Source organism: Melitaea cinxia, chromosome 22 (genome assembly GCF_905220565.1).
Source record: "Melitaea cinxia chromosome 22, ilMelCinx1.1, whole genome shotgun sequence".
NCBI classification, from domain to species: Eukaryota; Metazoa; Arthropoda; class Insecta; order Lepidoptera; family Nymphalidae; genus Melitaea; species Melitaea cinxia.
In genome coordinates this window covers 5810919-5826963 of record NC_059415.1, presented here as the reverse complement: position 1 = coordinate 5826963, position 16045 = coordinate 5810919, and the positions used below count along the sequence as shown (strand labels likewise).

General features: G+C 32.0%; 1 protein-coding gene across 1 annotated transcript in view; it reads left to right on the top strand.

The window, feature by feature from the left end:
• The first annotated feature begins 530 nt into the window (after positions 1-530).
• LOC123664713 overlaps positions 531-16045 on the top strand; it is a 28104-nt gene continuing 12589 nt past the window's right edge. Inside the window, exons 1-3 of the mRNA XM_045599213.1 lie at positions 531-680; positions 1647-1782; positions 13100-13233. Coding sequence (XP_045455169.1) covers positions 546-680; positions 1647-1782; positions 13100-13233 — 405 coding nt within the window. The 5' untranslated portion in view covers positions 531-545. The remainder of the gene's footprint in view (positions 681-1646; positions 1783-13099; positions 13234-16045) is intronic.

The following is a 16045-nucleotide window of genomic DNA, read 5'->3' as shown; positions in this document are numbered from 1 at the left end:
GGTTGTTACCTGTGCTTTGTGGGTATGGATAATAGCCATGCCAATGAGATCTTTCGTTTTTCAGTTAATCTGCTTCGCTTTTTTATGACACAAGCGGCTCGTAAAACAAATGCAATGTTTCGGAGAAATCGAAATAAAGCGGGATTGGTATATGTATCGGTACCTTTAATATAATCAATAATTCACGTATTTCAACTGCGAACATACTAATTAATTTAATTTATTTAATCAATTATATTAACCGAATAATCAAGTATAATATAAAAGATATTTAACATTTATAAAACTTGAATCATCAGCGGTTATAAATCTAATTTTATAGTCATAAATTTTAATTGAATCCTTAGATATTGTTAAATTCCAATTATAAACCACTACAGCTCCCGATCGTTTCAAAGTAAACACACAGATCCGTCTATCCCAATGGATTATTGAATCCAACTTTGTTATTGGTAGTTTGCTTGTTCACAGGTACAGTCAACACGCTCAAGTCTCTTCAAATTCACGTACCGAAAGCTGTTCTCACTGGTCGGGACGCAGAACTAATGTGTACTTACGAGTTGGAAGGCGCTCAACTTTACTCAATACGGTGGTACAGAAATATGATAGAATTCTATCGATACGTACCAAAGGAATCGCCGGCTACCAAAGTCTTTCCCGTCGCTGAGATTAAAGTCGACGTAAGTATATTACTGGAATCGATAGTCTGCTGGCAGATTGCGGTTGAACTTTTAACGGATTGTATGAATCTATTCAATTGATCGAAGTGAATTCAGACTGAATTTTTCTTTAATTGTACTAAAGAGTTCATTGCGATGATAGAACCACGTTAGTTTACTGAATTTGGAGCATATAACATAATATATTTTATAAAATAGGATTAACTAACATAATAGAAACAAATGTAAAACGCTTGATTGCAAAAATGATTGCCAGTACGAGGCGTATGGAATGTTTTTTTACCGATTTTTAACATAGTATAATAATACTATTATATATGTGGTGGTGGTGGTGGATAAGGAAACCAAAATCTGATGACGAAATCCAAAGAAATCGAGAGTACCCTCGAAAAACGTAGTGACGACTAGTGCGTTTGTTAATTTTTTCATCTTTTACGTTGTATTACTTGTCGACGTAATTGAAGCCGGCTTTTTTCGTTTGCGAGCAAACACAATTATTTTTAAAACTAGGTTGAAAAACAAGCGTACGGCTCACCTGATGGTAAGCGTATACCGCTAGCCTGTATTATTGTAGCCTATAGACCCCTACAATCCTATCCCTAATCCCTAATCCCCCCTAGAAGCTCTGGTCACGTTACTCACCTCAACACAACACTGATTGAAAGCAGTATTATTAAGCTTGTAATCTTCTGTGAGGTCGAGGTACTTCCCTCGGGTCGGGCGGCTCCAAATTTGAGCAGGATATTTCCAGTTATATTCAAACTCATTTTAAATTTGATTACGTATATATAATATACGTATATAATTATAATATGGGTATGTGCTTACGAAGATTATCACAACTTCCGACACACAAACATTTTAATGGTTTTTGTTTAACGTTTACCAAAAGACAGCGAAAATAGTTATCAAAATTATTCAAATTCCTTCTCACAATATTTTTACTTTTTCTGCTTTTCTCACCAGGTAGCAGCATCAGATCGAAATCGAGTGGTCCTGACGGAAGTGGACCGCTCTTTAACGGGAAAGTATCAATGTGAAGTTTCAGCCGACGCGCCTCTCTTCCACACGGATATAAAGTCAGCGGAAATGGTGGTTGTAGGTTAGTTGATGAAAATATAGTTTTTGAATATAATGTTTTCTTAAGTCTTTTCTGAATTACAACAAACTGAAAATATTTTGTAAATATTTTAACCTGTAGTGGACTTTACATCATAGCTTAATTGTACATTCTGTATAATATAATCTAAATATGGATGAAAAATATTTCTGCTGTGACAGACATAAAGACAAGACAAGTAATAAAATATACACAATTAAAAAAATATTAAAATAATTTGAAATAAAAGAAAATATATAAAGATTTGAAATAAAACAAATAGTAATAATAAAATGAAAGACGTATTTACTTATTTATTCAATAGTATTTTTAATTTTTATTAGAGTTCCGATTAATGAAATAAATTTGTATCAAAAATATTACAATACCTTCACTTTGAGAAGAAAAATTCTCTCATATAGAACGATTCGAACACACGATTTCGAAGCGAAATTGTGAGAAACATTTTGATCAATAAGAAAAAAAAGGAACAGGAAAAATCGAATACAGAACCGAAGGATTAAATTTGAATGGATCTCTTCTCTTCTACTCGCAGATATTAACTGGCAACGTTTTACCAGCCTCTGTTAATCTTTTTATCAACATTAAGATCATACCGTTCTTGTGTAGTTATCTAAATACCGTCATGCGTAGGTTTGATTCCTGCTCGGGGCTTCATATATATTTGTATAAATATTTGTATCTGTTAAATGTATATTCTTGTGAGTTCCCCCATCGTACCTTGGAGATCACGTAAGGTTGTCGGCCCTAGTTATTATAATAGACATTTGGTAGTGTCCGTGACTCGTGGGAGGGAAATTATCCACTAACTTGCTATGGAGTAACGTGATTGATTAAGCTCCGACTCTTTTCCTATTATATAGAAATAGGCATTTTAGTCTAGCAGCAGAATATTATTATATACTAGCTGTGACCGCGAGTTCATTTGCGTGGAATGTAACAAAAAAGTTATTGTTCAGTTCGTAGAGTTATAAAATATGAAATAGCTCAGGTTTAAAATAATTAAAATATTAAAATAAAAATAGCTTAAGTTACTCCGTATTACATCAGAAGTCTACCAGTGAAAATCCCATCAAAATCGGTCTAGCCGTATCAAAGGTTAGCTGGAATAAACTGACAGACAGACAGAAAAAAATATAAAAAATGGTATTTTGGTTTATACCGTGTATACATCCATATGCATTGAGTAAAAGCAGTTATTTTAATATTACAAACTCCAATTTTATTTATTTGTAAAGATTAAATAATAGAATAGAACAGAATATAACGAAATAGAACAGAATACGACAAAATAGAACGAAATAGAAAGGAATAGAACAGAATAGAATCGAATAGTATCTATCGCATAGAATCGAATAGGATGGAACAGAACAGATAGAATAAAGTGGAATAGCACAATTACAAAATAATTGATTTAAATACATTTCTAATATGAAAGTAGCTTAAGCTACTTCTGATTACATCAGCTATCTACTAGAGAAATTCCCATCAAAATCAGTCCAGTCATTTCAGAGATTTTTCTGGAAGAAACAAACAGATAGATGAAAATTGTAAAAAAATGTTATTTTAGTATTTGTATCGTGTATACATCTATATATGCATTTAGAAAAACCGGTTTATTTTAATATTACAAACAGACACTCAAATTTTATTCATTTGTAGAGGTTATTAATTATTATTCTGGTTTAATATCAAAGCATATTTTTTTATTTGATCGACCACAAAGAATAATTAATTCAATATGTACAGTTTGTATACTAGGACATGTCACAAGTAGTTTCAAAGAAAACACTATTATTATAAAGAAAAATGTATGATATATGATGTTGATGGATACTATCACAAAACTAATCTTCTTAATGCATTCTCTATGATTTTTTCATCTGAATAACATAAAAATAGTATTAAAGAAATAGAAATCAAATTAAGAACACTTAAACGGTGCCCTGATGAGAAGCAAGGAATAAAAAGGTAAATAAGGAATGACAAAGAAAAAATTTAGAAATAGGTAACCAATACATAAATGTACCATAAGTATATACATGAATTATAATCTAATAGTATATTAAAGTAGCAGAGAAAAAAGCGACGTTATATGGTTCTGAAAGTATTGAATATTAGGATCAACTTTGGATCTCAAGCGGTAACAGTTACGCTCGACATAAAAACGTTGCCTGATAGAACTACTACATTCTTTGATCTTCAATCAAGTGTACGTGTACTTGTAAATCCAATTGTATTTATCATATTTTGTGAAAATATATATTTATATTGTCAAAATATTTCTTTGTTCTCAGTTTCAAGTTATTTGGACCTAATACATCACACATCTTGAAATATTTAGAAGTTTTCCACTTGAGAATATATATTCAAAACAATAAAAGAAAAAAATACTTTGAACTGCACGTTAACGAACAATACCTTAGTGACACTATTTTACTTTTAAAAGTAGTATTTGACCGTAAAAGTTAAATTAGAAAAAAAAAAAAATCCCATTCGTACAAACAATAAATTAACTTTTATTTTTTAATAATTGATATTTTCGGTTAAAATGAGATTTCTAAAAAAAGGCGATAAATAACTACAAAATTAAACCAGCAAATTGACCGGTGTAATAAACCGTTAAACTATAGGAAATATTAAAGCTTTTAAATACAGCAATTTAGATTTCAAAAATATTATAAAATCAACTTAGAAACTAATTCCAGATATTATACAAGCCCGTATTTCGTAAAAAAAGTCCTTTTAAATAAACAAGACTTATCCCGCATTCTCAGAATTTTCCAGAGCCGGTAATTTACTGCTGTGTATTAAAATTTCATAACTGATTCAGATCGTGAGCGTAAATGAAACAAGCACTTTATTTCTATTTAATCTCTTAGTTACAATTCTGAAATGTAAACTTGAAGTTTTTACGTAATTACGGGATGAGTTTTAGCAAATGCCGCAATAGATATCAAACAAGTTTTGTTGACGAAAATTTTTGCTAAATCACAATCAGGCATAAGATTTTTTTGTGTTTTCTTCGTACTCACTTTCATTGATGTGGAACTTCGTGAATTTGGTTTTTTTTAAAACCATTTCTTGAAATTTAATTACGTCTAATTCAGCTTACAAAAGTTAGCATTTAAACCCAAACTCTATACGATTTACACCAAAATTCTACCTATAGATAATTTATAGGACACTCATACATATATACAAATAAATAAAATTGGAGTGTCTGTTTGTAATATTAAAATAACCGCTCTTTACTAAATGCATTGGGATTTATACATGATACATATGCTATGATACATATACCATGATACATATACATATAACATTTTTTACAATTTTTGTCTGTCTGTTTGTTCCGGCTAATCTCTGAAACGGCTGGAACGATTTTGACAGAACTTTCACTGGGAGATAGCTGATATAGTAAGGAGTAACTTAGGCTATTTTTTTTTTAAATGTATATTTTATTACTCTGCGAACTGAACAATAACTGTTTTGTAAAACTCCACGCGGATGAAGTCGCGGGCACAGCTAGTACATAATAAAGAGGAAACTTAATAACTGCAATATTAATTATTAACCAATTATAAATAAAATTTATATACAATATTCTTTAAAAATTCAAGTTAAGATTGTTCATCATAGTTAACATTTTTATATTGCTTGCCGATTGGGTAAAACCACGAAAACCCTATTTTTTTAACCGACTTCCAAAAAAGGAGGAGGTTCTCAATTCGACTGTATTTTTTTTTTTTTTTTTTTATGTATGTTACATCAGAACTTTTGACAGGGTGGAGCGATGTCGACAAATTTTCTTTTAATCGAAAGGTGGTGTGTGCCAATTGGTCCCATTTAAATTTATTTGAGATCTAACAACTACTTTTCGAGCTATATCTAATAATGCGTTTTTACTTGACGCTTTTTTCGTCGACCTGCGTTGTATTATACCGCATAACTTTCTACTGGACGTACCGATTTGAATAATTCTTTTTTTGTTAGAAAGGGGATATACCTAGTTTAGTACCATGATATGGAAACCAGGATCTGATGATGGGATCCCAGAGAAATCGAAGGAAACTCTTGAAAATCCACAATAACTTTTTACTGGATGTACCGATTTTGATAATTCTTTTTTTGTTGGAAAGGAGATATCCCTAGTTTGGTACCATGATAAGGAAACCAGGATCTGATGGTGGGATCTCAGAGAAATCGAGGGAAACTCTTGAAAATCCGCAATAACTTTTTACTGGGTGTACCGATTTTAATAATTTTTAATCGAATCGAAAGCTGATGTTTGTCATGTGGTCACATATAAATTTTATTGAGATCTGATAACTACTTTTTGAGTAATCTTTGATAACGCGCAGTTACTTGAGTATTTTGTCGTCGATCTACGTTGTATTACTCGTCGATGTAATTGAAGTCGGTTTTTTTTCGTTTGCGAGCAAACACAATTATTTTATTGTTTTAATTTACCTCCAATTCGATTTTCATTGAAAAAACTTAAAATTGAAAACGTTTTAAGTTTTTTCTAACTCATTTTCCTCAATTCATAGAGAATGCTTTAACCGAACAAAATAGCGTCCATGAATTTTTTTTTTGCTTATAAACGGATGAGCCCGATATTAGAGAATGCTTACTCTATCAACAGCGTTCAAACCATCTTCCTGTTTTCAGAAATTTTACCAGTTTCGAGGAATCCTTTATTAGGATTGCTGAAATATTGCATATTCACAATGCAGCTGGTATTTTGTCGAGGCTTTTGGTAAAAACAAACGGACCAGTTCGATTTCAATCTTCGAACATGACTATTTTTTTTTTTTGTTTTCGGTCTTTTTCTCATTTTAAATTTCGCATGCTTGCAAGTTTTTAAGAAAGAAGGTTTCATATACATAACACGCGTTATTAAAAAGTTTACAGCATAAAATTTTCTGCATACTTTCTGACATATCATCATACTTTTCCCATCTAGCAAAGCTATTGAACTATTACATAATGTGTAATGACGATCCGCTCCTTTTCAGGGATTTTCAATATTTTTTGTCGTTCTTTCAGAAATTTTAACTAATTTATTTCTGTTGAAGTCGAAGTCTTAAATAGACAATCCTCGTCGGAGCAAAGTCACCAAGAGTGTAATTTGACGTGGTCATCCACCAAATTCAATGAATTTGTCAAAGGTGGAATTTGCATTAAGACGGTTGAGAAGCTCAAATTGTTTAATCCGTGACCTTGAACGCGTGGTTGAATTTACAACTCGTACGTGCTCAGTCGAACATATTATACTCATATACGACCGTAGTCAAAGGGACGGTTCCTTGACTTTCATAATTCAAATTACTTGCAAAAGTAGAAAGTATTATTGAAGTATAATTTTCGTGTAATGAAACTCCAAAGCAGTTGTTTGTTTTATTGCATTCATTTCAAATTCGGATTATTTCAACCTATTGCAATCTACTTCTCTACATAGGCCTCACAAAATCCGATACAAGGACTACTATAGGCCATAAAATATTAAATTACGACTTATAGAATTCAACAAAACTAATCTAAGATAATCTTAAGAAACAATATTTACGACAAATAAACAATGTAACGTATTTACGTTATGTTTCTACATAAACTCGTACAATTTGAAAAGGGTAAGGGTCATTCGCATTTCAATAATCCTAGGTGTAGTTTAACAGGAAAAAAAGACCGTTGTAGGGTCATTCATCTGAAGAATAAAGACTAAGTCGGTAAATTTTGTTTTGTTCACAACAATCTGACAATTATAAAAAAAATATAAAGAGTTTAAAAAAAATATAGTAGAAATTAAAAGATAGGAACTTTTTAAGAAAATTAAATAACTATATGTTACTGGTGCTTAAGTTAAAACCTAATATGCGTCGAAATATATGTAACTATAAAGAATAAAATTAGAATTTTTAAAATAAATAGTACAAAAATGTTTTCGCAAAATTATTCTGATATTTCTAAATCAATTCAAAATTTCGTCGTCGCAGCAAATTGTAAACCTTAATAATAAAATAATTTTAAGGTTATAATTCTATAAAAATGAATAAATCATCAAAATTACAGCGTTAAATCGGACTTTATCATTAACAGGCCGTTTGACAAGCAGAATAATGAGTTGAAAAATCAATATCAATTTTGAAATTAGCGAAATAATATCGATGAACAATTCGGAGTAAAATTTTGTACGATAATAATAAATTGTTCTCCACTGAATACAATTATTAAGTTATATCTGTATTATTAGAGTATTTAATAAATTTTGTGAATTATATCTTAATTACTACGCGTTGACGACGCGTTGGCGCAGCGGTCACAGTACTGACTGTTGCGCTGGCGGTCGCGGGTTTGATCCCCGCTCAAGACAGATATTTGTGTTGGCAATATAGATGTTTGTCGTGGTCTGGGCGTTTGTGCTTATGTATCGTGTGTGTTTCCGGATTCCCGACGCAGGAGAGAATCCTACTGAGGGGAGGGGGGGGGGAAGCGTTTATTTATTTATTTACTACACAAGATTAACGTAGACGAGTTTCTTTGTTTAAATTACCTAATTGTATTTACTATTTTATTTGAGAGATTAAAATACCACAGCTGGGCATATGCCTCTTACTCCATACAGGAAAGGGTCGAAGCTTAATGCGCTACGCTGCTCTACTGCGGGTTGCCGAATATATTCCCTATTATGAGTAGCGATCGCTATCCGAGGCCTGTAATAAAAATGAGGCTTTTCAAGGCAAGATAGGAAGACCCACAGGAACAGATAACCAGATTTGAAACAAATATTTATATAAAATATCAATATCGATTGCAAGTGGGAATCGACCTCCAGGTGCCACTACACCAAAGTAAAAATTACACCAAATAATGGTGCAAATACACCACTACAAAAGATCAGTTGTTATATAAATATAAATAATAATTTGAAATATTATTTGTAGACACGTAAAAAAAAATCAAAATCACTGACTCAAGCGACATCTCGTTGGTTGCCTTACTAACTTATTTCACAAAATATAGACACTTTAAAAATTATATTCTTATGTTATATTTTTATAGTATTAAAATATAACATTGGGACACAGGAATTCGTGTTTAAGTAATATTTTATCGTTTCAATAACAATACATCCTCACAAAGCATTTTTTTCCACTAAAATGTTGAAGAACTTAATTTAAATGCGTTTCAGGAAATTAACTCGTGTCATGTTGTCCAAATGTGTAACAATGTCATATACGATACAGTGTAATGGTATTGACTTAATTACTAGTTTTGTTGATTAACTATTTACATTTTGTGTTTATTTTTAATTTAAACACCATATATGTCTTATAATGTGTATTGACGTTATATTACTGGTGTATACTAATGATTGGTCCTGGTGGGTCTCCCTACCGTACTTCTGGAATCACGTGTCACTATGTATTTATGGTAAAAAAGTATTATCTACCACATGTAGTAAAAATAACGTTAATTCTTCTCCTGAATTGAAAGGCTTTTATTCAGTAATGGGACGATTAGAGATTGATTTGTTTTTTCCTAGATTTATCTTCCAATGGAGTTTAATATACTTGTAAGTAGAACATTTGTTGAATTTTAATTTTAATGAAAGTTTAATTGCACTTTCATTGAGAGAGACGAAACGATCTCTCGAGACTTACAATTAACGTCTTTGCGATCAAGAAAACGTTCTACTTATAAAATTGAAGTGAATATGTAATCTATAATATATATAAAAGCGAAAGGTCACTCACTCATCACGAAATCTCCGAAACTATAACACCTACAAACTTGAAATTTGGCAAGTAGGTTCCTTATAAGACGTAAGCATCCGCTAAGAATGGATTTTACGAAACTCGCCCCCTAAGGGGGTAAAAGAGGGGGTGGAAGTTTGTATGAAAGTCCTATGTTTTTGAAGTTAGAGACTTGAAATTTAAAATGTAAGCTCTATAGATGGTGAAAAGGTGTCCAAATAACATATCTTTAGAAATCAATCCCCTTTTAGGGTTAAAACGAGGGATGGTACGCTGACTCACTCATCGCGAAATCTCCGAAACTATAATAGCTACAAACTTGAAATTTAGCAGGTAGGCTCCTTATAGGTTGTAGGCATTCGATAAGAACGGATTTTACGAAACTCGACCCCTAAGGGGGTAAAACGGGGGTTGGAAGTTTGTGTGAAAGTCCCATGTTTTTGAAGTAAGAGACTTCAAATTTAAAATGTATGCCTTATAGATGATGAGAAGGTGTCCAAATAATGTGTCTTTAGAAATAATAAATAATAATAATAATAAATACTCTTTATTGTACACCACAAAGAAACATTACAACAAAAGTGATACATGAAAAGAAAGATGTACAAAGGCGATCTTATCGCTAAGAGCAATTTCTTCCAGACAACCTTTGGGCATAGGACATAGCGAAGAAAAAGAGAAGCGGTAGGGAAGTGTACAAACAGTTGATAAAGAATTGGCATATAGTTAACAAGCAGTATGATATTAACAGAAATAAATATACATATACACATACATATATATACACACAATATACATACACATACATATATACAAATAAATATATACATATATACTACATAAACAAATACTACATAATATATATATTTATGGAGCTGATAATGATGATTATGAAGTATTTAGTGACAAAAAATGCGCCTTTAGATATTTTTTAAAACAGGCAAGAGATTGAGCTTTTCTTATAGAGAGAGGAAGAGAGTTCCAAAGTTGTACAGCTTTAACAGAAAAGGAGTTTGAATAAAAGGAAGTAGTATGAGAAGGAGTTTTGAGTGTTAAGGTTGAAGATGACCTGAGGGAACGTTCATGAGTGTCACAGAGAAACTCAAAGCGATTTTTTAGATAACGCGGTGTATCTGGATGGAAAAGTACACAATATTGTAAAGAAAGGATGTGAGTATTCCTGCGAAAGCGGATAGGGAGCCACTTGAGTTGATTACGAAAATCGGAGACATGGTCATATTTGCGAAGACCAAATATGAACCGTATGCAGAGATTCTGGAGGCGCTCAAGCTTATTTAACTGCTCCTCTTTAAGGTCTAGATAACAAATATCAGCATAGTCAAGAATCGGTAGTAGGAGTGACTGTGCTAACGCAATTTTGGTAGGCATAGAAATCAACTCCCTTTTGGGGTTAAAACGGGGGATGGTAGCTTTACTCGCTCATCACGAAATCTCCGAAACTATAACACCTACAAACTTGAGATTTGGCAGATAGGCTCCTTTTAGGGCGTAAACATTCGTTAAGAATGAGTTTTACGAAATTCGACCCCTAAGGGGGTAAAACGGGGGTTGGAAGTTTGTATGAAAGTCCTATGTTTTTGAAGTAAGAGACTTGAAATTTAAAATGTACTTTCTTTAGATAGTGAGAAGGTGTCCAAATAATGTATCTTTAGAAATCAACTCCTTTTTGGGGTTAAAACGGGGAATGGTAGGTTGACTCCTTCATTACAAAATCTTCGAAACTATAACAGCTACAAACTTGAAATTTGGCAAATAGGTTCCTTATAGGGCGTAAATATTCGCTAAGAGTTGATTTTATGAAACTCGATCCTTAAAGGGCTAAAACGGGGGTTGGAAGTTTGTATGAAAGTCCTATGTTTTTGAAGTAAGAGACTCTAAATTTAAAATGTATGCTCTATAGATGGTAGAAAGGTGACCAAATAATGTATCTATAGAAATCAACTCTCTTTTGGAGTTAAAACGGTGGATGGTAGGTTGACTCACTCATCACGAAACCTCCGAAACTATAACAGCTACAAACTTGAAATTTGGCAGATAGGCTCTTTTTAGGGCGTAAACATTCGCTAAGAATGAGTTTTACGAAATTCGACTCCTAAGGGGGTAAAACCGGGGTTGGAAGTTTGTATGAAAGTCCTATGTTTTTGAAGTAAGAGACTTGAAATTTAAAATATATGCTCTATAGATGGTGAGGAGGTGTCCAAATAATGCATCGTAATCTATATATATAAAAGAGAAAGGTCAGTGACTCACTCATCACGAGAACTCAAAAACCGCTGGATGGTCTATCCATCCAGGTTGGACAAAGATAAAGTTTAGCAGGGATGTAGATTATAGTTAGCAGACGTAGTCCGCTAAGAACGGATTTTACGATATTCCATCGCTAAGGGGGTTTAATTGGGGTTGATAGTTTGTATGAAACATATACAGCCTGAAAATAAAACCAAAAATGTGGTGTATGAGGTGAGATGTGGTGAGAGGTTTTATAAAAATAACTATTAAATTATACTAAACTGTGCCTTTTAAAAAGTTACTCAGTTTGATAAGCATTTCAAGTGACTGAAATAAAATAATAATTTGCGTTAAACATCTTAATAGTAATACATATCTTCATAACCACGAGGACGTAATCGCGGGCAACAGTTAGTGTATTATAAGTCCCCAAAAGTGTATGTGATCGATTCGCTCAAAATTTACTGAACGGATTTTCATGCGGTTTCAACATTGTAGAGAGGACTCCACCATTGGCAAGAGGAAGGTTTACGGAACGGCTAAGCCGATTTTGATGAGAGTTTCACTGGAAGTTTGCTGGCAAAACTTTGTGACACACTAATTTCAACGCGGGCGAAGCCGCGGGCACAGCTAGTATGAAATATAACTTAATTTTTCTACTAAAAAAATCACTTTAGCTAGTGGAAAACATACAATTTTAAGAAAAATTTGAGTATCTTTATGTAGGCAAAGGATTATTTATTTATTTATTTTATTTTATTTATTTATTTTATGTTTTTGGGAAACAATATAAACATCACATACAATTAAATTCCTTACAAAACACATTTATCAATAAAGTTTCCACCAACAATAATAAACAGACGTGTCATTTAAAAAGTCGACATTTTAAATTAACAGAATACAAATTGAATTAACTATCAAAAAGAAAAAAAAATCAGTTAGATTAAAAACATATGTGATTTAAAAAAAAAATACGAATTAATAATACATAGTTATATCAAAAGATTAACAAATATAATTCATTCATTTGTTTAGCAATACGTCTTCCTTATAAGCGCAAAAAGAATGATACAAAAATTATTTATTAATAAAATTTCCAATAACATTAATATTAAATAGTCAAAATTTAAAAAAAAAAGGTCATAAAATGTCATAAGAAGATGTTAAATGTCATGTTCAAAAACATTCAACTCTATACAAAGTCACGTGAAACAGCTGTATTATTATATTAAGCAGTTACACAAATGGTGTCAGCTAGTACATGTTAACACGAGTTTTTTTTACAGAACCACCACTGCTGAATCCTAATGTCACGTCAGATAGGATGACGTACATAGGTGGTGACCACATTCGGGCGAATTGCACTTCACCACCTTCGCTACCAGCTGCCAACATTACGTGGTACGTCAATGAACAAATGGTGAGTATAGTTATACTACAAGTATGTATAGCTATCAGAATATAACATATTGAGCATTACACTAAAATATTAAAATGTGTTAGGAATTAAAGATAAAATAATCTGCAAAACATAAAAGGTTTAGTTATATTAATATGTGGTAGTATTAACATTATTAGGTGCCACCCAATATACTATTTAATTGCATTTTTTAATCATAAAGACTTTGTTCCCAAACTATTAAAATCCACTTATATGATTTTAAAAATCTACTTCTTATCACAATATAATACTATTGTGCCACCAAATATGTAACTTATCCTAAAACATGAGACGTCCTTGTGCATAATATAATAAGGCAAGAAAAAAAAGGCTTGGACGCGCGTGATATATACAAATAAACTTAAACTTTTTAACTGAGGTAGGGCACAGCAGGAATTTCCTGCTCAAAATATGGAGCAGCCCGACTGGGGTAGTACCTCGACCTTACAGAAGATCACAGCAAAATAATACTGTTTTCAAGCAGTATTGTGTTCCTGTTGGTGAGTAAGGTGACCAGAGCTCCTGGGGGGATTGGGGATTGGGTCGGCAACGCGCTTGCGATGCTTCTGGTGTTGCAGGCGTATATAAGCTTCGGTAATCGCTTACCATCGGGTGAGCCGTACGCTTGTTTGCCGAACTAGTGACATAAAAAAAACAATAGCTTTACCTAACAGCAAACATGACTGTTATAAAAAAACTTGTGTCAGAGTTCAGCTTAGTCACACAATGTTTTCTGTCACACAAACATAATTTTTTGGAGTTTACTCCTTAATAATCAATTTTCATGTAAGGCAAAAAAATATCAGTTAGTCAGTCAGTCAGTTCAGCCTATTGCAGTCCACTGCTGCACATAAGCCTCCCCAAGTTAATATGAGGAGTAAAATCTACTAAACGAATGACCGCGATACGTTTTTGTGCGCCATCTATCGGAATCTATAGGTTTCCGATAGATGGCGTTATTTAATTTCAATATTTACCATTTGATACAGTATTATTATTTTTCTTAGACTGGTAAGCCTTTTTTGTGGCTATTTAGACAATCGAAATCGATCTGAAGGAGTAACGCCAGTCGTGCGTCGGAAATGACACACACATTTTTTATTTGTAAAAGTAAATATTTGTTTGTTTATTTATATTGGATGAACTAAAAAACTTGTTTTTTAACATTCGAAAGCTGCATTGCCCTGAAATGACAATGGCTTTGTTTGCACGGTAGGCGTAAAAGTCAATGCTAGTAATATCAAAGGGAATGTGTTGTGTCGTTGTAACTAAAACTCGTTACGATAAATCATACTAAAATCTAACCAGCTATATACCAACATAGTTATTCAATAACCTAAGAGTGAACTAGCTTTTAAACTATTAGTAAAGCTTAGTTTCCAAATCAAAATCAAAAATAGCTTTATTCAGTTTGATGGTGTGAACAAACTCTTTAGAATGTAAATCATTTTATGCCATGAGGAAGGAATATTACGATATAATAAAAATAGAAACATGAAATAAGTAAACAACTCCCATATGTTTTATTAATGGCTAATTTTAGTTCACCGCATAATTTAACTTTGTACTATTTACTTACTACAAATAAAAAACATAGCTTAAATTTAATATATAAGGTCCTTATTTTCTAAAAAAAAGTATATTTTTAATAAATTTGTTCAATTAAGTAATTAATACCTAATTTTATATTCTTACATTACGTGTTTATACGAGATAGTAAATGGACTAAATGTAAAATATAATTACCGAATTACAACCGAAAAATAGTAAAAAATCGTAAGATATAAATTGTGGTGATCTAGAACGTCACGTTGAATCTGTCCAATATAACCAATAATTTTGGTCCGTGGCAACGGTCAATTTGATCAACGGATCCCATTAAACCGATCCGCGGCTAAAAGCAATTTGTCAAACTCTGATATGTACCTCGTGGTCAGAAAGATGAACTGTTTTACGTTCAATTTAATATATGAAATTTCATTTATTTCATTTTGAACAAAAAAATTCAACTGAATTGAAAATGTGAATAATATTTTGGAAGGAATAAATGTCTAAAGCACGAGCTATAAAATCGATTTGTAATAGAAAAGGAAGTTCCTTATAAAAGTAAACTCAAAATTACGTAACGTAGTTCGTTTCTTAATTGCAGATTCATTTTATGAACAACCCCCTCTGGTGTAGTGGTGCGAGTAGTCGCCTAAAACACCGACGGATTGTGGGTTCGACTCCCGCTCGGGAAGGATATTTGTATTTGTACAAAAATTTCTTTCCGGTTTCGATATCTGTCCTGTATGTCACTATGTTAGATAAAGTTCAAGTTTAAAGTAGTAGAGGAATAAAAACAACAATGACTGTTGTTTTTACGCAAATGTATAATTAACTTAAATTCAAATTACACCGAATTAATTAAGTTTTGTTTATCTTAAATGTTTCAGAAACCCTTATAAATTTAGATAAATTCAAATATAAATTTTGTTTAAAACAGGTAACAGCATAACCGAATGAAATAATTATCATAAAAATCACAGAAATCAAAACTATAATCATAAATTTCAAAATTTCTCCAATATACCGCAAAAGGAATTTAATAAAAATACTAAGATGAAATTTCAAGAAACTGAATCAAATTAGTTCACCAGTTTACCCTCGCTAGTCAAACAAACTTAGATATTTTTGGTAAACTTTCATAACACAAAGCTCTAACTTTGTTCAAACTTACTAAACTTTGTTTAAGATTAAATAGTATTTTTCTTGTATGATTAAGTAACAAATTTCATCATAGCTTCTTCAT